Source organism: Cryptomeria japonica, chromosome 6, assembly GCF_030272615.1.
Source record: "Cryptomeria japonica chromosome 6, Sugi_1.0, whole genome shotgun sequence".
Taxonomy (NCBI): Eukaryota; Viridiplantae; Streptophyta; class Pinopsida; order Cupressales; family Cupressaceae; genus Cryptomeria; species Cryptomeria japonica.
In genome coordinates, this window is record NC_081410.1 from 244534915 (window position 1) to 244558938 (window position 24024).

The 24024-nt window shown below is 36.9% G+C and overlaps 1 protein-coding gene across 1 annotated transcript in view; it reads left to right on the forward strand.

Moving 5' to 3' along the window:
• The window catches only part of LOC131079755 (kinesin-like protein KIN-8B), a 97573-nt gene that overhangs the window by 26517 nt on the left and 47032 nt on the right, over positions 1–24024 (forward strand). Inside the window, exons 5-6 of the mRNA XM_058017789.2 lie at positions 14901–15045; positions 15168–15263. Coding sequence (XP_057873772.2) covers positions 14901–15045; positions 15168–15263 — 241 coding nt within the window. The remainder of the gene's footprint in view (positions 1–14900; positions 15046–15167; positions 15264–24024) is intronic.

Genomic DNA, 24024 nt, shown 5'->3' on the forward strand with positions numbered 1-24024 from the left:
GTAAAACTTTGTAATGTCCCCTTTTGGGATTGCCCTAAATCTTGCCATAAAAATCACAAGTTCCATTAAAATAAGAAATGTAATATAGTTAGAGTTACAACTTTACCAATTTACAATGGTTTAGGCAAGATAAATCCTGGTTTAGGTCCTGCAATCATGTTAGACAATATTGGAAATATAATTCATAAGATCAATTATTTTTGCAAGGGTTAGGAATCAAACATATCTATATTAATAATCATCTTTACCCATTTAGACAAATCATGTAATGTCTATAGCTCATTTTTAAGAGTTCAACCATGATAGGGGTTGAATGAGGGGAACATGATAGGGTGCCCAAAGCATCCCTCACACTAGGTCTAAGGGTTGATAAAACACCCCCTTGGACCACATGTGGCAGACACGTAAGACATCCAACATGGGGCGGCTTACCTAGTGGAGGAGCTTATCTCTGCTCTCCTAATTTGTGTCACTTTATTCACCCATATATGATTGTGACTTCAACAATCAACCACCGTAAAGGTTGGAGAGGAAATTGCAATAGGGCACCTATAAATCCTCCTATCTAACCCCAAGGGCAGAATGCAATACCCCCTTGGCCCACATATGGCAGACATGTCAGTCATCCATTATGGGGTGGCCTACTTAGAAGAGGATCTCGTATCTGCTCTCCCTCCTTGTATTTCCTTGCTCACCTCCACATGGTTACCTATTGGGGAAATAAGTAATTAAATAAATAAGCTAGGAATCTACATTGAATAGCATCTCTTATTATTTCTATATCCAATGTATATATATATGAGAAATTATGTATTAAACATATTATCATTGTAGTGCATACCCAATATATGTAGAATACAAGTTTATCTGCAGGTTATTCAATTCTAGTGCTGTTTCAGGTTAAGTATATCTGATTCAACATGATTTCTTTGATGAATGCTGCCTTTTGCTCTTACTCAATGAGTGCAGATTAGATAATGATCTCCGATCTTTTTTCTGATTTGATCTTCCTTGATGCCCTCCCTTGAGTGCCGATCTGCAATGTATTTATATATCCCTCAACCGGTGGTGGAGGATTGTGTCTTTTCCATGGCCATGTCTCTTTCTAAAGGTGGCGTCTCTTATCCATCTGGCTGTTGCCCTGTATACATTGTTTTTAGTATTTTATATTAAGAAGGAAGTCCTCCGTGATTAATTGTTGTTTGTTTCTCCTAATCGCTGCCCTTGTGATGGCCAGCCTTTGTTATGTAGTGGTTATCTTTTATTATTTGTGTGCTTAAACCCTAGGTTGGCTTCTCATTCCTTTAGCTGTTCACTTTTAGTGCTGTGATTTTTTAGGCGGGGCATGACAAATTTCACATTTCTTTCCATTGAATTGTAATTTGTTTTCCTTTGAAATATGTGAAACTTTTTTTGACATTGGTCAGGTGTTGATAAAAAAGCTTGTTAAAATCAAAATGTAATCCAAGTAAACAATGACACAAGAGTTATTCAATGGCCTAAGAAGTTCATTCATCAATCTCATGAAAGCAACAAGAGCATTATATAGCCCAAAAGGAAGTACCAATTGCTCATACTATTGTTGCTTTGTTTTGAATGTTGTTTTACACTCATCCTCTTGCTTGGCACTTGGTGATACTTGAATTTCAAATTTAACTCGCTAAAATACTTAGCATGTTGTAGCTTATTTTAAGAGATCATCTATGTACCTTGAGGATGCATCCCTTGTATTTTTTGATCTCGTCTCCCATCAGAAATGTTTTGGGGACACGGAGATGGGTAGAAAATTTTATCTTGCCATCCCATATCTCCCCCAAAATGGAAATGTCCACAATACTGCAAAAAAACAAGAAGCAGAGGAAGATGGCTAGGGGACATGAAGATGTCCCTCGATTGTCCTGGGGACAATGGGGATGACTACGACGTAGACTTAAAAAAAAAAGAAAAGTTCTAGAACTTGAGTTTTTTTGTAATGGACACCCTAGAATGCCCAAAAACTAAACCAGCCGCTAATAGGAATTTGGTCAAACAGTTTGCAGCCAACTCCTTATTTCACCGTTTAATGTTTAAACCCCTTATGGCTTCGGAAATGAAATGCTTGTTTGTTTTTATGTCTTTGCATAGATTTGAAATCACATAACATGAACAAGAAGGAAACTACAATAATATGCAAACTGAAGATTGAACTACTGCTGATAAGATGTTATTTTCAGAATCAATGAAATCAAATACATGGCAGATTATCAACTCACTAATTATTCCAGCATTATTGACATAATACTCCAGCAATCATTTTCAATCTTGTTGCTACAGTGACATGAATAGTAACCGCGTGAATAGTACCCGTGGCAATATTAATTTGTTTTCAATAGGTCCAATATCTTCATAAAATCATCTCCTCAAAATGGCATAAGCATCGGACAAGTAGGGAAGAAGATATGAACAAACATTAAATCTGCCTGTAGCTGGAAATGCACTCAATCTGCCTGATAATGAAGCTGATAGCAATGGATTCCAAAGGCCAAACCCCAGGGGAATGACGTCTAGAATGTCACAAGAGAGGATAGACGTCCTCTAATGCCAAGAACGGATCTGCAACTCACACACACCAATTCTTCTCATATTCAACATGCTGAATGAAGCCACAAAAGCTTCCTTTTATTCTTTCTCCAAGGGACGACCCAACACACTTGAGCAATGTGGGATAAAAGATGTGCAATATAAAACATATTAAAATATTCACTTATGTCTCCCTTGGGTGCCCCTTTGATTTGCACACATCCCCATAAAATAAATATTAAAGTAACACTTTAATATTTTACAATTAAATTAAATGTTACTTTAATAACACTTCAGGCATTAAAATATATTAGCAATCGGACTTCGAATAGCGCGAGTGATAGCTTGTCGGAAAGCTCTCGCTGAGGAGTATCGAATCCAATCACCAAAACTAGCCTCCGTTGTGTCTTGCTGACTTACGAAAAATAGTAAGTATGCCTGAAACTAAGTAAATCAACTCCATTTTGGCCCAAACTAGAAATGACTAGGCCAAAACACTCCAGGATCCCCTTAAACCCTTCGTTAGCCCTCGGGACCATGTAGAGATAGGCTAACGCACATACACTTGGTCAACTGCTAAAGTGGGGACATTACATTTTTGCACTTTAATAAACAGGTGCACACCTTTAAATAACATTCAGACAATTATAAAAAAAGCCTAGTTGGCCCTAAAAATTGTGTGCCACCATATTCAGGTGTGTAAACTTTAATTTCACCATTCAACTGGCCCTAATAATGGCATCCAACAGCATATGGTAATGCAATTTTTGAAACCTAAGTATGTTTCCTAAAGCCTAGGTGTGCTCTAATGAACATGTCCACATATTGATATTTTGCAAACTTTAAAATCTATTTTCTATCCCGAAAGTGTGTGCCTAGGTTTTTTGATGCATTCTTTTTGACTTTGAAAATTGGTCCCTGATTGACTGTGGTGTGTGCCTAGGATTTCTGATTTTGAAATTTCTTATATTTTAAAATTTTCCCTATTTTTTGAATTGCTGCCCCTAGATGTCCCCTAAAAGATGGGAAGATGAATTCCTCGGAAATTCATCTTGGAAACAAGTCCCCTCGTTCCCTAGCATTCTCGTCCCAAAAACTTGGTGGAACCTAGCAGATCCATCAATCCATAGAAGGGGATGCCTATTTTGATGGTTATCTTGTCAAGGCATGAAAATCAATACAAATCTTTTCTGAGGTACATTAGATTTAGGAAAACCACATGGAGAAGTACTTCGATGAATTACATCTTGCTTTAACAAAGATTGCAATTAATTCTTTTCTTCATTAGCCTTCATTAGTGATTGCTGATAAAGCTCAATGTTGGGGAGAGAGCTATATCGTAGCAAGTGAATCTCATGTTCAATGGCTATTCTAGGAGGCATCTTTTAGGCTCTTGGAACACCTCATTGAACTGCTGCAACATCTCTTCCATTCTTATGTGCTCTTTATTAGTAGACATAACATGATGAGTGTTGCATTGAAGAAATTCATTAGTTTTCTTTTCTTTCAAAAGAAACAATTCAACTTTTGACTAGCATTTATCACCCTCTTAGCTTGAGTATCCCTTATTAACATAAGTTTTGATTTATATCCATAGGAGTTCATGATGTAGTGTTTAGTCTTCACCAATCTGTATTAGTTGGCTCTCGTTGAGAACATAACATGAGAAGTATTGCATTGAAGAACTTCATTAATTTTCTTATCTCTGAAACAAAGCCAACTTCTGACTAGCATTTATCAACCTCTTAGCTTGAGTAGCCCTTATTAACATAAGTTTTGATTTACCTTCATAGGAGTTCATGATGTAGTGTTTAGTTTTCACCAATCTGTATTGGTTGGCTCTCCTTGAGAACATAGCATCTCTCACATACATGTAAAGGCTGCCAAATACTGTACCACAAACAAGGGGCATGGCATTTACTATGATTTCATCAATAAATGCTTATGAATAACAAACTTTCATTGCATCACTTAGTGACCCGTATCTCAACTCTTTGCTTCATCCAATCCAAAGAATAAGGATTAGAATGATAATTGACTTTCAACCAAGCTTATCTACCAACTCCTTAGAAATTGGATTTGCTTGTTAGCAAAACTAAAAAGAATGATAAACTTTAGACTTTAAAATATAAGTTTTAACAATAAAAGAGATTTGTTAGTTCACCTTTTTTCTTGAGCCTCTTCGTTGTTCAAATATACCTCTCTATGCATGGAGGAACAAACTATTTTCTCATCCACATTCAAATCATAATCTATATCATATGGAGGAACAAACTATTTTCTCATCCACATTCAAATTATAATCTATATCGTATGGAGGAACAAACATGCTTTATCTGTATGCCCATCAACCCCACAGTGTCCACAATGTTTCTTCGTATTCTTCTTTGCAAAAGTATTTGTAACATTATGCTTGTTTTTCCATTTACCCTTTTCGCTTGTTCTTGGTATTAAAACCACCTTGACCACCTTGTTGTTTTTGCTGACTTGAAGAGGAAGATGAGCTTTTTTTTGTCTATCTCAAGATTATGGGCTTGGGAATGTTGACGGGTGTGCTCGTTTAACCACAGGCAATGACACAGATCATTGTTGCCTTCCCAACCATAGGCGATATACTGCTATTGTCTCCCCCGAGCACTACTTTTCTGGATAATGCAGATTAACTGTATATTCGATCTGCCTATGTATTGACCTGCTTGTCTTCTACACTCTACCCCAATTAGGAGGAAATTAACTTATATATATATACACCCGTTACTGTGAGTCTTCATGAAGAGTTGGCCTCTTTCAAAGTGAGGTGACTTTTGGACCGAGTCGGCATAAATATAGAGTCGGCTTCAATAGTTATAGATGATTTCGAACTTAGGAGATAACTCCCGCTGCTACTTACATCAACAATCCCTCTTAGCTAGGGAGGTATCTTTCCAAATATCCATGTCATGGAGTCTCTCAACATGACACCCACAATGGCTACACCCATCTATGGAAAAAAAGAGTTTATCATAGAGCCTCTCAACGTGATAACGTCATGGAGTCTCTCAACATGATGTCCACCATGGCTACACCCATATGTGGAAAGAAACACAAGTACAAAGAGTTCATCACAGAGTCACTCAATGTGATGTCCACCATGGCTACTCCCATGTGTGGAAGGGAATATGTGCACAAGTGCCCATCATGGAGTCACTCAACGTGATGTTGTCATGGAGTCACTCAACATGACGTCCACCATGGCCACTCCCAGAGGGTGGATAAACACAAGAAAGAGAATCATCACGGAGTCTCTCAACGTGATGTTGTCATGGAGTCACTCAACATGACATCCACCATGGCTACTCCCAGAGGGTGGAAAGAACCACATCTCTGTCTCAGAGATGGACAAGGGCTTTCACCTCGAATTTCTCTGTCTCAGAGAAAAATGCATTAACAATAGATAACATAAATCACTGATGCTAAGCCTCCTTCTCAGCAAGGGGTTCAATTACTAGTATCAACCTCCTGACCTTCTCGTCCAAAGTTGTCTTTGTTGGTTTGTTAGACTCCCTCTGAATGTTAATTCCTCCTCTTTGAAGAATTTGATAGTAATGACAATCAGTATGGGTTCTTCCTCTTCGAGAGATGTCTCCAGCTACCAACTCAGTCCCATTTCGATCCAAAATTATTGCCTTTCTTGATTTCTGTTAGCCTCTGCCTTTGCTGAACTCATTTTCACACGGTCTCTTGCAGATTCATTGAGGATGCGTGGGATAGTGAATTTGCGCCAAGAAGAACCAGACTCAACAAGTTAACCATTCACCACTTCGTGTTTCTTCATATATGTCAAAATTCATTATTATCTGGTGTTTATATACATGTTATGGTGGTGAACAAAGTGCTTAAAATAGCACTCATACGGTTCGCAACAAATAACAAATTATCACACGAATTGAAAACAAACCAAACAAATAAAACGACACTATACGGGACGCATTGTTATATGTCACAATTACGGGGCTTCTATAATATCTTTAACTTAGAACCGTCTTCTTTCCAATTTCCCTAGCTTGGAAAGTAATCATAGCAGAACTTGGAAAGTAATCAGCTTGATCAACAATGCAAGCCTGTTAATGCATGGTAGCTTATGCAAGATAAGATCTTCCTAACCTTCCTGTTCTGTTATTCATCTACATGCTTCATGTCTGATTTATATTACATATGATTATCGGATTGTACAAACATTGCTTATCATTAAGTTATCGGGTTAAATTAGCCGATACATACTTGCTATCGGATGCATAAACATTGGCACCGATTCACATCTGTTATCGGGCTTAATTATATCAAGCATATTTGTTATCGGGTTTAATGAATACACCGCTTCATTTGGCATTAAACATTGGTTAACAAATGCACCGGTTGGATTATATTCATCGTGCACTTTGAATCATCGATGTTTATCTGAAACGATTCATTAAATAGATCAGTCATTATATTATGATATTACAATATGCTATCGGGGGTTTTTTTGAACCGATAATCAGCATTGTGTTAATGGTATAAATGTAAAGGCACCGATCAATGGGTGCATTGATCGGTCATGCCTAAAAGGCATGACCGGTCAATACACCAATTGACCGGTTGCCTAAATGATATATATGCCAATTGAATTCATTTGGAGAAGACATAGAAAATATTAAATGATCTCTCTCCTTCAGACCTGCAGATAAAAATCAGAATTATTAGACATTGACATAATTCCTCATATCCATATATAGCATACATAGTTCATAACTTGTTCTTTAATTGAAATTGAAATAACTTTACAAAGCCAATGAAAGTTGACACCACGCTCTCTGCTACAAGCCTTGCATTGTAATGGTCACGGGCCTTTGATAGATCCGCTGCGCTGTGGTCTCGACACCTTCATTGCATGATAGACTCACCTGCTCAGCAAATGATAATATGGTGTGGAAGCTGTAGAAGTGCCTGGCATAGCTGTGTTACATTGATTGAGATAGATTCTTTAGCTGGCAGCTGTTTTGGGTCATCGCGTTGAGCTAGCTTATCATCGAGAGTTTCAGTTTCCATTGGCTCTCTCTAATCGCATCGGCCCATAATGGAATGAAGTTGACACCACGCTCTCTGCTACAAGCCTTGCATTCTAATGGTCACGGGCCTCTGACAGATCCGCTGCGCCAACTTCATTCCAGTATGGGCCGATGTGATTAGAGAGAGCCAATAGAAACTGAAACTCTCGATGATAAGCTAGCTCAACGTGATGACCCAAAACAGCTGCCAGCTAAAGAATCTATCTCAATCAATGTAACACAGCTATGCCAGGCACTTCTACGGCTTCCACACCATATTATCATTTGTTGAGCAGGTGAGTCTATCATGCAATGAAGGTGTCGAGACCACAAATAACCGCCACAAATATTTGAGTTTAATCTGGCCAATACGCTATCCAAAATAAAACGCCTCTCGAAATGATTGACAATTGAATTGGCATGTACACTGTTTGATGTGGGGCTATGTAGATACGCGGCCTCTACTCCTGTTGGATCGGCTTACACATGACTTTGAGCGATACCAAATGTAGGGTCGATATCAATACTCTAATGTTGAATAACAAAGCTCCTTCCATCATTATCAAACAGAGAGTAGCATTGCACTTCTGCTATAGAGTCGCCACTATGCCACTTTCATTCTATAGACTTGGAAGTCGCCACGACCTTTAGAATGTGTTAGCAAAGAATCAATCAATTTGAGCATGTAGAAGAGATGACATGAATACACACACACGTATGGCTCTCCTGTGGCTGTGCTGCCAAAAACTTCTGAATTGAGGCCCACTCCCTCATGCAACCCACGCTGCTTTTTATTCTCAAATAATGCTGGAAGATAACAAAATACCAGTCTGCTCTTGAATCTTCAACGTAGATCTCTGCGGAGGTTCTCCATCTTCAATGCACAGGCACAAGACTTCTATTGTTGCTTTGATACCATGTTGACGGGTGTGCTCGTTTAACCATAGGCAATGACACAGATCATTGTTGCCTTCCCAACCACAGGCGATATACTGCTATTGTCTCCCCCGAGCACTACTTTTCTGGATAATGCAGAGTAATTGTATATTCGATCTGCCAATGTATTGACCTGCTTGTCTTCTACACTCTACCCTAATGAGGAGGAAATTAACTTATATATATACCTGTTACGGTGACTCTTCATGAAGAGTCGGCCTCTTTCAAAGTGAGGTGACTTTTGGACTGAGTCGGCATAAATATAGAGTCGGCTTCAATAGTTATAGATGATTTCAAACTTAGGAAATAACTCCCACCGCTACTAACATCAACAGGGAACAAGTCTCATAAATGTCTTTAGATTTGGCCCTTATTTGACAATGCAGCCCACTTATGCACTTAACAAGCAAATTATGATCTATCTCTTCTCTTCCAATTCGCACACTTTGACCCTGTCTTTGCCTTAGATATTGCTTATCAATATATTTATCCTTTTCATAACAAATAAGATGATATTGTTTCTTAATCAATGTTTTGAATTCGTCACATTTATTTATTGGTGGTAATTTTCTCATAGCTAAGGAATTGTCATAACTTTTGAATCAAATTAATGCATGGCTCCCAGTTTTATTTTTGCAAAATACATTTGTTTTTCTTCATTGAGGCAATATAGACTGAAATATATCTCTAATCATGCTATCCACTGGTCAAGTTTTTCATTGTCAATTTCACCCACATATGGATGAATTTTTAAGTTGGCCTCCACTCTAAATGGAGTTGAAGATTGGGTGGTAGAGGACGCTCCTTCACAGGTTCTTAGGTCCTTAACTCTTCTTCCACTTTTAGAACTTCCGTAGGCGCTGCCACTCTAAATGCCTGTGGAGATTGGGTTTTAGAGGGGATGCTCCTCCTCAGGTTCCCAGGTCTTTAACTCTTCTTCCACTTTTGGAATCTCTATAGACATTCCCAACTTACGTATGAGTGGCTGCGATATTTTATTCATTAACCATGGACTTAGTGATATTTTAACAGCCTCCTCCAGTTTGTCGAATCTCTTATCACCATTAGTACGTCTTCCTCCTTCCTTTTCAAAATTCATGCCTTTGGTTTACAGAACTTTTCTAACTTCGATAGGCCTTCATTGATTCCTTACATACTCTAATGGATACCCACACACCCACACAACAATACTACTTTTCTAGTCAAATGAAACCACTTGACTGATGCAAAATAAGTACAGTTACAGTCATTTACAACATGGAAGCCCAAATGCCCAATGTCATATATTGCTTAAGTGTCCAATGGTATAATTCATAATTCAAACAGATAATCCCAAATGCTTCATAATTAAAAAATACATTATTGCTAAGGCTTCAGTTCATTCTCTATTCACGTGCATCTGATTTAATTGATGATAAATTCAGGCATGGTCAAATTTATATGACGTGTTTGAGTTTGATTGAAACCGTCAGTAATATACCTTTAAGTCATACATCCCGAGTGTCCAGATCACTTAGGTGCGTCCTGTTTCTGTGTTTGGCTTTTTGGATTTTTTTTAAACTCTCTTCTTGATCTTTGCCTTAGGGTATATAGTTTTGTGTCTTGTCTTAGTACCAGGAAATCTTCAATAATGAGCCAGTGGCAAAGTTAGCCAATTCATTAACCTGTTGTGATCCAATTTTGAACTAGGGAAGTGTTAGAATCCTAATCCACAGGTAAATTAAATGGGGTGATACTCCAAGATAGTCAATCATAAATCTATGCAATAGAAGGGAAAATGGCAAAACGCAAGACATTTACTCTTTTCTTTTTATGGTATAATGAAAACATAATTCATCTATATGTAAAATATGAGAAATATTGGGAAGCACATACATAGAAACCACAGGTAAATTCAGACCAAAAGTATAACATAACCACAAGCTCTTTTATTAATTGCTTCAAAACACACAATTATGTACAGCCTTGAAGGCTGAGGGATACATGGAAATGCAAATAAAGAAAATGCTAAGACCAGACTTATAGCAAAACTGCAGGGAGCTAGAGAACTTCTAAAGACTAAAGATATGTACAAAGAGGATAAGTTCCAATAGATACAATCAAAAGTGCAGCAATTAGATGTGCCACATGCAGTTATCTGGACCACACAATGTAAGCATAAGGTACAAATTCATTTGGCTTTTGAACTCACTTGACAATCTGTGATGATGCTCTATCATCCTCCATTCTTAACTGTTTTGATGCTTTGACTCTAAGCCAACCTTCGGGATCATTATGGGTGCAGATATCATTTGGGCACCAGTGTCATGGTTGCTTTGGTTTTTGATGTATCAACTGTGCATACACATTATCTTGATCTGGTGGTGGGCCAAGGTCCAGTTTGAAACAAAGTTACAAACAACGGTTGATGCTCCAGAGGTAGCCATCAGATCAAAAGGAGATCTTAAATATTTTCAGATTCCTTTGGGCTCTAAGGGGAAGGGGATATACAGTGTGAACTTAGTTGTGAGCATTGTGGGTGGAATTTTCTTCAGGGGGCTTCTGCCATTGGGTCATGTTGTCAGATAGAATGATGTCAGGTGCGATGTTGAGGAGTTCTGAGATCTGTGGATCTTTTGAATTAGCATGGATGGGAGGTGTGTCTCTCATTCCTTCTGCTCTTGAAAGAGGTGGGCCTCACAATATCTTCTTTGTTGGGTTGCAAGGAACTCGTGAGATCAATGCTCTTTAATTCTGCATGGTGCAATTGAGATGATTAAGGGTGGAAGGAACTTAGGGAGGCTGTCAAAACTAGACCTTCCTCAAGAACATGTGAATAAGACACGACTGGGAGTTTGCACCACTTTGTTTTTATTATTCACCCACAAGGCTCAAATCTTTCATGGTCCTGCAGGTTGTTGGATCAACTTGGATCTTTGGTGGACATTTATCTTAAGCTTCAACTGCATTGGAATATGGTAGAGTCAAGTTAGAAACAAATTATAAATAAAGTGAAAAGTTTTCTTCTCCATGCGGGGAGGTTCCCATATTTGGGGCCAAGGCAGGGGCTCTTGCTATGCAGGGACCTAAAAGCCCTTAGCGTCTTTATCTTGTATTTGGCCCTTTTAATTTTCATTCCAAGGTTAATGTTGGAATGCTTTTATCTTGTTTTTATTATAATTTTTTGCACTCCCAATTTCGCACTTGCAACATGATGTAAATTAACACATCTTTTCTTTATTTAGAATTCATGTCATGTTGAGTGTGGGGAATTTTTATGGTTTTTAATGCTGCAAATTGTGACACTAACAAAAGGGAATCTGTATTCATCTAGGTTCAGAAGTGTATTACATATATTGAGCATGCTTCATAACATTGTTGAAAATAGGGATTCGTTTTGCACTATATTTAGTTTATGACATTTTTATGCTTTTATGATGATTATTGTTTAACTTGCCAGAGTATGAGCTGTAGAGTTCTTGCATATAGGGTGTTGTTGAGTTGTACCATAAGAAAAATGAGAGGTGTATGGGTGCATGAATTGATTTTGTGTCTGTAAATGGATTTAACTATGGAAAGCACCTTAGGAGGGGAATATTGTGAATCCATTCTAGTCTATGGTACAGTTTTATGCTTCTAGAAATTTTTATATACCTACTAAAATTGAAAATCATATTACAGTTGGGATTTATGAAGGAATGCAATTAGCTGATTATTTTCATGGTCTTAGATTTGTGTCATTTGTGCTGTTGAATTGGTAGGAATTTATGCCAATTTTGGGTACAAAATGTCTCAGAATTAGATTCAGCTTCATAGCCTCTGTAGATTGACTAGAGTTAGCATTTTCATGGTTGAAATGCTTTTGTCAAACAACTCCCAAACCGGTGCAAATTTGACAATGATGTGGCCCTTCCAAATTGATTCCGTCATGATTCTAGTTGTTGATGTTGATTTGGTCGGATTTTCTTGACTTGTTGACCAAGGAAAACCTTAAATGCCAACATTTCCGTCATCCTATTTATTGCATGCTGATTTTGTTTGTTTTATGCATCAGAGAGAAGGAATGAGACGAATGCAAATAACATAACAGAAATGTGAATGCAAGTGAAAATTGCTAGCTCACCAAGTCATCTATGCTAAAGTACAAAATGAAGTGATTTTTGTGTGAATTTGCTTTGTGCCAGGTGCTTTTTACTTTGTTCGATTATCTTCATGGTTTCATTCTACCACTTGCCATTTATCCTTTAGGTTTAAAATTTATGGTACTAAATGTTTTAATATTAGGATTTAGCATTTTGTTAATTGAACTATGCTATATTTATTTCAGTTAGTTACCATAGATACTATGGTTCGTACCTACATATATAAATAGTAAAGTTATCGATATTAGTTTTCATACTGATATGGTAGAGATAGTATGGTGTTAATATTTTTCTTAAAATATAGTATTAGTTTTACATAAAGGCCACACACACACGTGCACACACACACATGTTTTAAGAACATGTTGAACATCTCAAGCAGCTTTACAAAACCATCAAAAGAAATGGTATTTGTCTATCAGAAAAGAAAATGGTCATTGGATAGACTGACATAGAATTTCTTGGTTTTCAGCTTGACAAAGGAAAGATTAGATTCCACCCACATGATAAATGCATTTCCTTACGAGCTTAAGGATAAAAAGAAAATGCAGAGATTTTTGGGCGGCCTCAACTATGTGACCACTTTTCTTCGATAATCTTTCAAGTGCCAGGAAAATACTACAAAGGCATCTCCAAAAAACATGGACCACAATAGAATGGCAAGTCTTCTCAGGATGTTAAATACATAAAGAAGAAATGTGTAGAACTGTGACAGCTTCAAATGCCCTAGTGCGATATACCATTGATTTTATACACTGATACATCTAATGATACATGATCTACAGTATTGACACATGAATATCTAGATGGTAAAAAATAAATATACAGCTATACATTAGGCACATTTTCCCATTCTAAGAAAAAATATCATACGAAAAGGAGATTTTGGCTGTAAAAAGAGATAGAGAAAAATTCAAAGTTTTTCTCAAAAGTTAAAACCGAATATTTTATGGTAAGGACTGATAGCTAGGCATGAGGAAACTCTTAAAGAAAAAACCAAATAAAGATTTGGTGCATTGGAGAATTGCAAGTTGGCAAATGTGGAGTTTTATCCTAGTCCTGAGTTGAGTTGAAATTTGGATTGCTGAGTTTTTGCTAAGTTTGAGTTTTAAAACTATGGCTAACATATCAGTGCAGGACTTCACCCTAAAATACTGTGTCAAAGTTGACGAAAATATTGGTGCATGTAATGCCTTGTAAATCAATCTGTCCTACTATTAATATTGTGGGATCATTCATACCCAACACTTTTTTCAATTTTTAAGTAGAGCATTCGCAGTAGAACTTTACCTAAATTTTTTTTTATTTTTGTGGAAAAGTTTAACTCTTTGTAACTTTGTAGTATTTAATACACAGTCCTCGTTCTTGGTTAAATAACCACTAACCTCATATCCATTTAGAGCTGATTGGAAGTCAATTATGCTATATGCAGCTTTCTTAGAAATAAGCCTGAAATCATCCAATATTTATCATAGTTTAAGTTCATATTACATGGCAATAGCACCTGACTAACTGCCAGTACATAAATTGTTTCATTAAAAAGAGAGTATCTCTTGAACAGGGAAATGCCATTTCAAAACTTGAGAAATATTAAGCTTCTCTTGGCTATTAAGATAATTTTTTAGTTTACCTTAATACAATACAAGAATTGTATTACATACTTTCTTCGTTAACTGCTTTATTTTCTGCATTATATATATGCAGTTTATTGCTTAGAAAATTCACCTTTTGCATCATATGTATGAGCTTTGTTTTTCTCTGTTAAGACAACGTAATTTTCTCTTTATAGCCCTATTTATTAATTATAAAGATTGAAAATTGCTAATGTTTCTGGCAGAATCAGAAAGAATTTATTCTCTACATGATATATTATGATTCACCTCAAAAAGTTAAGTGTTTGTATGAAATTGCATATTTAAAAATAATCAGTATTTTACTCAATAGTAAGATATGCATATTATGCACTTTCAATTAAACCTGTGTTATTATTTCCTTATAAACACTTTCTTTTATTTATAATTTGTGCTTTGAATCAAGGATTACATAAATATATAACTCAGCAGATAAGCATTTCAACACTAGTAGTATACAATGTAATTAAAAGATTCCATGGAGAAACGAATTCTGGTTCCCAGGCCAATAAAACAATCATAATATATTTGCAATTTTCTCCATTGACACGTCATAGCTTATGGATAGTACCACCTTCTTTTGTCAGTGGTAAAACCTACACAATGGCTGGGACTCCAGAGGATCCAGGACTTATGGTACTCAGTTTACGAACTATATTTGATCTGATTTCAAAGGAAGAAAGTTCTCTTGATTTTGATGTCACTTGCTCCTACCTTGAAGTATATAATGAGGTACATGATAGATAAATGGGCATCAGTAAATAGCTCCTTTAGCTACTAGAGCTTCTTGGAATTTAGGCTGTTACTAGGGACGATTATCTTGATAAACTTGGTATAATTTATTTCCGATGCAGGTCATATATGATTTACTTGATAAGTCATCAGGCCATCTAGAACTCAGGGAGGACCCTGATCAAGGGATAACAGTTGCTGGTCTCAGACGAATTAAGGTATTTTTAATTTTATCAACTAAATAAAGAATTTCTTTGATTCATGAACTTTTGCTTTTGTCAATGCTCTTTGAAGTTTCTGTAATGGCTGTAATTATAAATCATAATGGGTAGACGATATCTTACTTCCCAGATACCCAGTGTTTCTCCAAGTTTTTAGGGTTTCAGGGATTGGTTATTTTTCCGGATTTTGAGCATGGTGGGGGGTTTGCTATTAAAATATTATAAAAAGAAGCTGAAATGTTACAAATTATATACAATATATTGAATTCATGATGACATTTTATTGATCTAGTAATTCATATGATAATCATATAATTTTTTGATTGGAAGGTGAAAAATGGGGGTTTTGAAAGGTCCCCCAACCTTATACGGTAACAAAGTTGGATAGAACCATTAAGACTCCAAAGTAGAAAGATACAAAGATAATTTGAGCTTAAACAACAGTCCACATATATATAGACAATAGAAGACAGCAACTTAACAACAGACTACAACAAATAAACAACAAAGATACAATAAAAGTTCAAACTAAGGAGAGCTTAAGATACTCATTGCTTTTATGGCGTCCCACTCCTCAGCAATGAAATGAATGTAAACCTCTGGCAATTCCAATTCTGTATTCGTTTCTTCATTCATCCTACCTTTCTCCTGTATTTTGGATTTCTTGTTGGTTCTGGATCCCATGGAGTTATATCTTTCTTGGCCTTGCTTCCTTCGTTGAGCATATTCATGCTTGCTGCACATTTCTCAATAGTTGCCCTGGTTAGATAAGCAACCTTATCCAAATTCTCCTGCAGTGATTTGTTTTCAGCCTCCTTTTTAATCATTCTCTTTGAAAGGGCTGTAACCTTGTCTTTAGGTGCAGAATCCTTTGTCTAGTGAGTGTTATTGCTCATTCCATTTATGTACAGCTGTAACTTCCTTATGTTTCCTTAGAGTCCACCATTATCCTTCAGAATCCATTTTATTATCCCCTTGTGCAGACTAATATCATTCTCCAATGCAAATTCTTTGTTTTGGGGATCTTTTGGAGCTTATTTGTCAACCCTTTTTTTATTTATTCCAATAGTTCCTCTCATCACTTAGTTTTCATAAGGTGAGGTGTATTTAGAACAGGAGTCACTTGTACATCCTCAATATCAATTACAGGGCTCTTGCCCTCAAACTTCTGGAGATTTGAAGCCCTTGTAACCCTTATTGTGGCAGAGGGGCCGTCCTCAAGGATTTTAACATTGGTTGTTTAGGGGATTTTTGGGACGTCTTCTTGCCTCTACCAAGGGGATTCTTTTGGTAGGGATTGAAATTGATATGATACAACTTTTGAGTTTTATTTATATCAATGAAAGTTACAAACTACAAATGAATTGAGAATCATAGGTGAAAAACATCAATATGACAAAATGGCAATGGCCAAAGAAGATTAACTAGCTGGTTTGAGCAACAAACTTGTAAATTGGAGCCATAATATCATGGAAATTTCCAAAATTGCTTCTCATTACTAGACTTGCTTAATCTAACTAGCTCTTGCAACATGACCCCAACCAACCTTGGCTACATATCTTAATGTTCATTATGGCCACTTATGCTCTACATCATACCATGTTGTGGAGCTTTGCTTCTACTTAGGCGTTTTGTTGTTAATGAGGGATAAGGCATTGTGTACAACAACACGGTTTTCCATTCTTTTAGAGGTAAGTTTGCTTCTCTTGAGAGAGTGGATAAAGCAATATGTGGATCAATTTCTCTTAAGATAGTGGTTCCTATTACTAGCAGAAGAACTAGAAACTTGCGAGAGGAGGTGAATGGCAAGCATGTGGAACAATTTAGGAGGCCCATATAGTTGCCACCAATTAGTTATTTGGCTTGTCTTGTGCCAAAGTGTTTCAATCAATCTTTGGTTGAACTCTAGTAGCCATGCAGTTCAATAACTTTGTTATACTCAATTGTAGCCAATGAATCTTCCTTTGCACTTTTAAGATGCCCCCTTGCTAACCACTTTTTGTACTTTTTCCACTCACTGTAATTTGTCAAACAGTTTGCTTGCAAGCTGATTACTGGGTTCTCAGTTTGCAGTTTAATATGTTTTGTTTGTTGTTATTTGCTAAGTGAACTTTCAGATTTCATTCAATATAGGAAACAATGCATAACAATATACTTGCAATATAACATAAAGATTAAATGCTGATGACACATAAGCTCATTCAGATTTCATAGAACTTGTTTCAAGCCTTACAAATCAGAAATAAATAACATTGCAGACCTGGTAAGTCTTCAGTACATAATAATGGGTGCTCAGGATTGTAGCAGCATTAACAAAACTTCACCAGCACATATATAATGCCCAAGAATGATTCCACGGAACTTTGTACTGCAGATTCAAACCCTTTCAAGTGTTACAGCTGCCTGTAGCAGAACTATATAGCAGAGATCGTCCTCCAAACAGAAAATGTAGTTCCCAAACCCTTTCACACAATGTCCAACTGTCTCGCATCAAGCCCAGAAAGTAATATTATCAGACTGGTAATGTACGGCCAGCATAAACCAATGACAGCAATAAACTTCTTTACTCTCTCCTGGTAACAGCTGCGACCATGCTCTGTATACTCCTCCAGTAACGATGGGAAATGCAATCTCCGAACCACAAGGAACTCACGCCCAACTTCCTATTACTGTCACAGAAACTCTACAGAAGTTCGAACTGTATATATTTAATCTGCTAATGCTATCTTTAGACTCCGCTCAACTCCACTCCGAATTCTGCTATGAAGTTCGAACTATGAAATCAGTGTAAGTAAACCCTTTAAATTTGGTTTGTTACTTGTTCGCAAACACCAGTTGAATTTCTAGACTATATCTCTCAATAGCATAGAGATTGTTAGCGAAGAGGGTTTTTGTCCTCCAAGCCCATGAAGATAAACTCTCCAAATAATTTCATCAATTTCTTATTCAATCCAGCCTACTGAAAATGAACTCTTAAGAGTCTTTTATAAAATTCCAGCCCACGCACATCTCCAGCCAATGTAGGATAAATAGAAATGCTTCCCTTTTAATATTAGAGTCTCCAAGTACCTTTAATGAAGGGGAACTTTTAATATTAAATAACTTTCCCTTTAACTTAAGTCCCCATATCAGTAAAGTTAATGTTTTAATTTTAACTTTATAACTTAACTTTATTGATAAATAAATTAACAATCACAAACGATTATCAAAATCTCTAGTCGATATCAACAATTACCATCGACAATATATTATTCATGAGTCCATTGATGATCTAGACCTAGCCCAACTGGCTTACTATAAATGATAAGTATCCCAAAAACACATCAAAACATTTTAGAATCGCCTGCGACTAAAACTGTGTAATGTCCCCTTCTCCGCAGTGATTAGTTCTGTTGGCCGGCTTGTAGGCTAGTTGGGGGCAGAAATTAGGGTTTCCTATTTTCTAGGAGGATTCTTTGGTGATTTCAGGGGCTATATGTGGGAGTTTGACAGTTTGGATTTTGGATTCCTTCTGGGTTTTCAGAGAGCTTCAGGATGGTTCGACATGCATCTGCATCAGGTGACTTTTTCCAGACTTACTATTTTTAGTAAGTACGACTATTGCTCAGAATGTGGTTAAAATCACTTTGGAAACACTTACTATTTTTAGCAGTATGCTATTTTTAGTAAGTACTATTTTTAGCAGTTCTATTTTTAGCAGAATGTCAACAGGCTTGTTCAGATGGCTATTTCCGACAGGTTAGTTTGAGCAGTTGGTCTTCCCTCATTTTTTGGTGCTATTCTTGGCAAGGGTTCCTCAACTCAGTTCAGTGACTATTTCTGGCAAGGCAATTCTCTTAGCTTGTTTCCAGATATCCTTGGAGCTTGTTTTGGCAGGTTCAGTATTTGATGAAAAATGGTGTTTTAAATTAAATTATAACTTAAGGCAAAGGTTGGACGATTTATTTAAAAGGGGTTGCTTAAGTTATATTCATATATAAGTCATTTCCTTAATTATATATTGGGTGATTTATTGTTGAGGAAAAATACTTTATAAAGTGAAATATTAATACGACAAGATGGACGCCTTATGGAGAAATAAGTTAATTTTATAATATATTTCACTTATCTACCTTGGATTCCACATTATGATTTTATTGTCATTTTTATAAAGAATATTTGCTCCTATGAGAAGGTCGGTTTGGAGAAAGGAGAAATGAAATGTAATTTCAAAATAATGTGAAGTGAATGTGCATTTGGATTTGGCGTTCATTTGGAGGGACTGTGAATTTGAATTTGAGCCCTCAAAATCTATAAATGAGAGTCTTGGGCTTCTCATTTGGCATGAAATGAATTTGCATCGTTATGCTGCCGAATTGGTGATTGAAAAATCCGAGCTTCGAAGTATGGCTTCCTAGCTAAGTCTCAGTTTCGTAGTTGCAAGATAGTACCTAGCTGTGTTCATGTATTCCCAGTGCTATTGGTGAGTGAGTTGCAGATTGTGGAGTGTTTTGATTGAGATTGGAGTGTTTTCTGGTTGCTGGTCGCGGGACTGCTGAAAGTGTATTTTGCTCGCACCTCTTGGCTAGGCGATTCCATCATTCTGGGTATTGGCTCATCCTTCCTTCCTACCACTGGCGATGCATATTGTAAGTTTTTAGCATCTTATTTTGAGTGTGGATTTTTATATTGAAAATCGAACTTCCCAGGTTAAGCATGGGGTTTAGTTAATGCATTGGGAAGCGTGCAAAAATAAATATGGGTGTTTCGATGGCTTTCCTTGGGTTTGTTCTCATTGTGGCGGGTATAGCAATTGTTTAGAACAGATTTTGGGTGAACTGGGTGAGTAATGAGAGAGTTATGAGCATTTTAGTGAATCCACAAGCTGCTGGTTTCGCAATTCCAGCCTGCAGATTTTTGATGTTAGCAGAAATTTCATGTTCTTAATTGGATGTTCAGCATTACTCTCTTCTCACATTATCGTGATTATTGTAAGGTTAATTAGTAGTACTACTAACCAATTCTGCCTTGTAAATCTCACCGCGCTGAAAAGTGGAAGAGGTTGGCTTGCCGCTTATTTTCAAGTAAATTGTAATTTAGTCCTCCCACTGCATAAGTGGTTGAGTGATGTTTGATTGTAATGATCCTCCCGCTACATAAGTGGTTGAGTTGAGTTTGTTTTGTAATTTCAGTCCTCCCGTTGAAATATTGCGGTCGAGTGATTTGTGACTTGTGTGTTTCTCTTGGTTGGTTCGCCGCCAAGTTTCTTGCATTCCCGCTGGATAAGCGGAAGGGGCTGGCTTGCCGCCCAGTATTGTATTTCATTTCATCTTTCAGCAGTTTGAGATCTAATGATCCCCTATTCACCATATGCTCTCACCTTCCCACATAGGGCACTTGGTGATTAGAAAGTGGAAGGGTTGCAATCTTCAACAAGTTTTCAGTTTATGCTTTCTAACCTTAACGGGTTATTTGTTGTGGATGATTGTTATTGGCCTAAAAACAAAAAAAAAATAACTGGGATATTACAAACTGCCCAGGCCAAATATCCTCAAGATCCCTTAAATGTCTTGGTTAGCCTACTAGGCCATGGAGAAATAGGCTAAAGACAACATCATATAACGTGTGCTAGAAAGGGGATATTATAGCACTACATTTTCATTAGGTCATTCCTCACCTTGTGCTTGTCAAAGGTACAAGTTTGCTAGGTCTTCTTCAACTACCACTTTGGATTCAATGTATATACAACCATGTGAAGAGGGGCATTCAACTTCTTTTGTCTTTTGTTGATTTTGGATAGGATAAATAGAAATGCTTCCCTTTTAATATTTAAGTCTCCAAGTACCTTTAATGAAGGGGAACTTTTAATATTAAATAACTTTCCCTTTAACTTAAGACCCCATATTCAGTAAAAATGTTTTAATTTTAACTTTATAACTTTACTTTATTGATAAATAAATTAATAATCCCAAATGATTATTAAAATCTCTAGTCGATATCAATGTTTTAATTTCAACTTTATAACTTAACTTTATTGATAAATAAATTAATAATCACAAACGATTATTAAAATATCTAGTCGATATCAACAATTACCATTGACAATATATTATTCATGAGTCCATTGATGATCTAGACCTGGCCCAGCTGGTTTACTATAAATGATAAGTATCCCAAAAACACATCAAAACATGTTAGAATCGCCTACAACTGAAACTGTCTAGGCCAAATATCTTCAAGATCCCTTAAATGTCTTGGTTAGCCTACGAGACCATGGAGAAATAGGCTAAAGACAACATCATATAACGTGTGCTAGAAAGGGGATATTATAGCACTATATTTTCATGAGGTCATTTGTCACCTTGTGCTTGTCAAAGGTACAAGTTTGCTAGGTTTTCTTCAACTACCATTTTGGATTCAATGTATATACAACCATGTGAAGAGGGGCATTCAACTTCTTCTGTCTTTTGTTGATTTTGAGGCTGACTATTCTCATGGTAAAGTATTTCATGAACGGTGGCTTTCATTTGACCAAGCATGCTATCAATGCATTTGGAGATCTCTTGAAGGATGGCATTGTTGAGATCTCCAAATTTGATGAGGCTGAAAATACATGATATAAAAGATTTGATGTATATCACATTTGACCAGAAAACATCACTACTCACAATAACCCTCACCTTCTCTCGTTGACTTGGACTTGCTTTGCCTAGTCTATTCTTGTGTCATAGCATTTTAATTTTCAGCTTTAAGTGCAACACAAAATGAAACAGATGTTTGTTAAAACTGTTCTTTGAATGTGAAAGGGGAAGCTTCTTGTATAAAAACAATCCCAATCTGCACAATATATACTCTCTATGCACAATCTTTATAGTGTATCCTGGGATAGTTTAGAATAATTAAAACAAGGCATTTCAACACATCAGCACTAGATGAGATTTCTGGGTTTTTTGAATGAAAGAAATCCATACAACTACATAACAAACATTTACTTGGTTGTTGTTTTCCTCTCCTATCAATTGCTAGTTGTGATGAGAAGAGTCTCCCCTCTACACTCTTGTAGATCTTGAACAATGAGCATTTCCAAATTCATAAACAGATAGTCAAAGTGTCAAACTCAAATTCAATAATGAACATTTCCGAATTCATAAATAAAGATAGAGAAATAATGAACATTGTCCAAGATTTCCTTTAACTTTAAAATCTTCGTTTGGAAGATTTCCCGCCAAGATTTCCTTTGTTTGTGGATCTTGGTTATATTCATTAAGGATCTCTTCTTTCCAGTCCTTTGAGATATTGGTGATGACGTTGAGGTGAACCCGTCGGGATAGTGCATTTGCCGCCCCGTTATTTACCCCTTTCACATATTCTATATCAAAGTCGTAGGCTTGTATTTTGCTCACCCATTTTTGTTGTCTATCATTAAGGTCCTTCTGGCTCAGGAAGAAGCGTAGACTGTTATGATCAGTTTTCACACCAAATCTCCCACAGACAAGGTATTGGCGAAACTTGGCCTAGGTGTGCATTATGGCTAGCATTTCTTTGTCATAGATAGAATAGAGTTTTTCTGCTACGGTAAGTTTACGACTCTCAAAAGCTATGGGGTGTTTCTTTTGCATGAGTACGGCCCCAATTCCCTCCCCCGATGCATCACATTGTAGTTCAAAAGGTATAGAGAAGTCGGGAATGTCTAATACTAGACAAGTGCTCATGGTGATTTTGAGTTGTTCAAAGGCCTGTTGGGCCTGGTCATTCCATGCAAAAGCCCCTTTCTTTGTTAGATCTGTAAGGGGTGCTGCAATTTTGGAGAACCCTTTTACAAAGTGTCTATAGTAGCTGCAAAGTCCCACAAATCCCCTTAATTGTGTTAAGGTCCTAGGGGTGAGCCATTCCTTGATGGCTTTGATCTTCTCTTCATCTACACTTACTCCTGCTTCACTAATTTTGTGTCCCAGGTAAATGATTTCTTTCATTCCAAATTCACATTTGGAGGCTTTAGCATATAATGATTTAGACTCCAAGATGTTTAATACCTCTTCGATGTGCAGGAGGTGTTCTTCCCATGTTTTGCTGTAAATGAGTATTTCATCAAAGAATATTAGAAGAAATTTCCTCAACTGTTGCCTGAACGTATGATTCATACAAGATTGAAAGGTGGCTGGAGCGTTGGTGAGACCAAACGGCATGACCAAAAATTCGAAATGTCCATAGTGACATTTGAATGCTGTTTTGGGAACATCCTCTTTCCTCATTCTAATCTGATGATATCTTGACCTTAGATCGATTTTAGAGAAGTATTTTGCTCCATGGAGTTCATCCATGAGTTCATCAATCCTTGGGATAGGGTACCTGTTTTTTATAGTCTTCTTATTCAAGGCTCGGTAATCTATGCACATTCTCATAGTTCCGTCTTTCTTCTTAACCAATACTACTGATGAAGCAAAAGGACTGTTGCTTGGTTGGATGTGTCCCATTTCTAATAATTCCTTTATGTTTTTTTCAATCTCCTCTTTGAATTTGTGTGGGTGGCGGTAGGGAGTGGTAATGACAGGTTTTGCTCCTTCCTCTAATTCAATGGAGTGCTCAAATCCCCTTTTTGGGGGTAACCCCGAGGGAATGTCCTCGAAGACCTTTTTGTGTCTTCTAAGGATAGGTTGTATATCCCTTTGAATGTCTTGGCCTTCGGTTGGAGATTTGTCCAAGATCATACATTGGGCGACCCACTCTCCTTGATCGTGTCTAAGGATTTTCTCCATTTTGTTGCATGATACTATTTTTG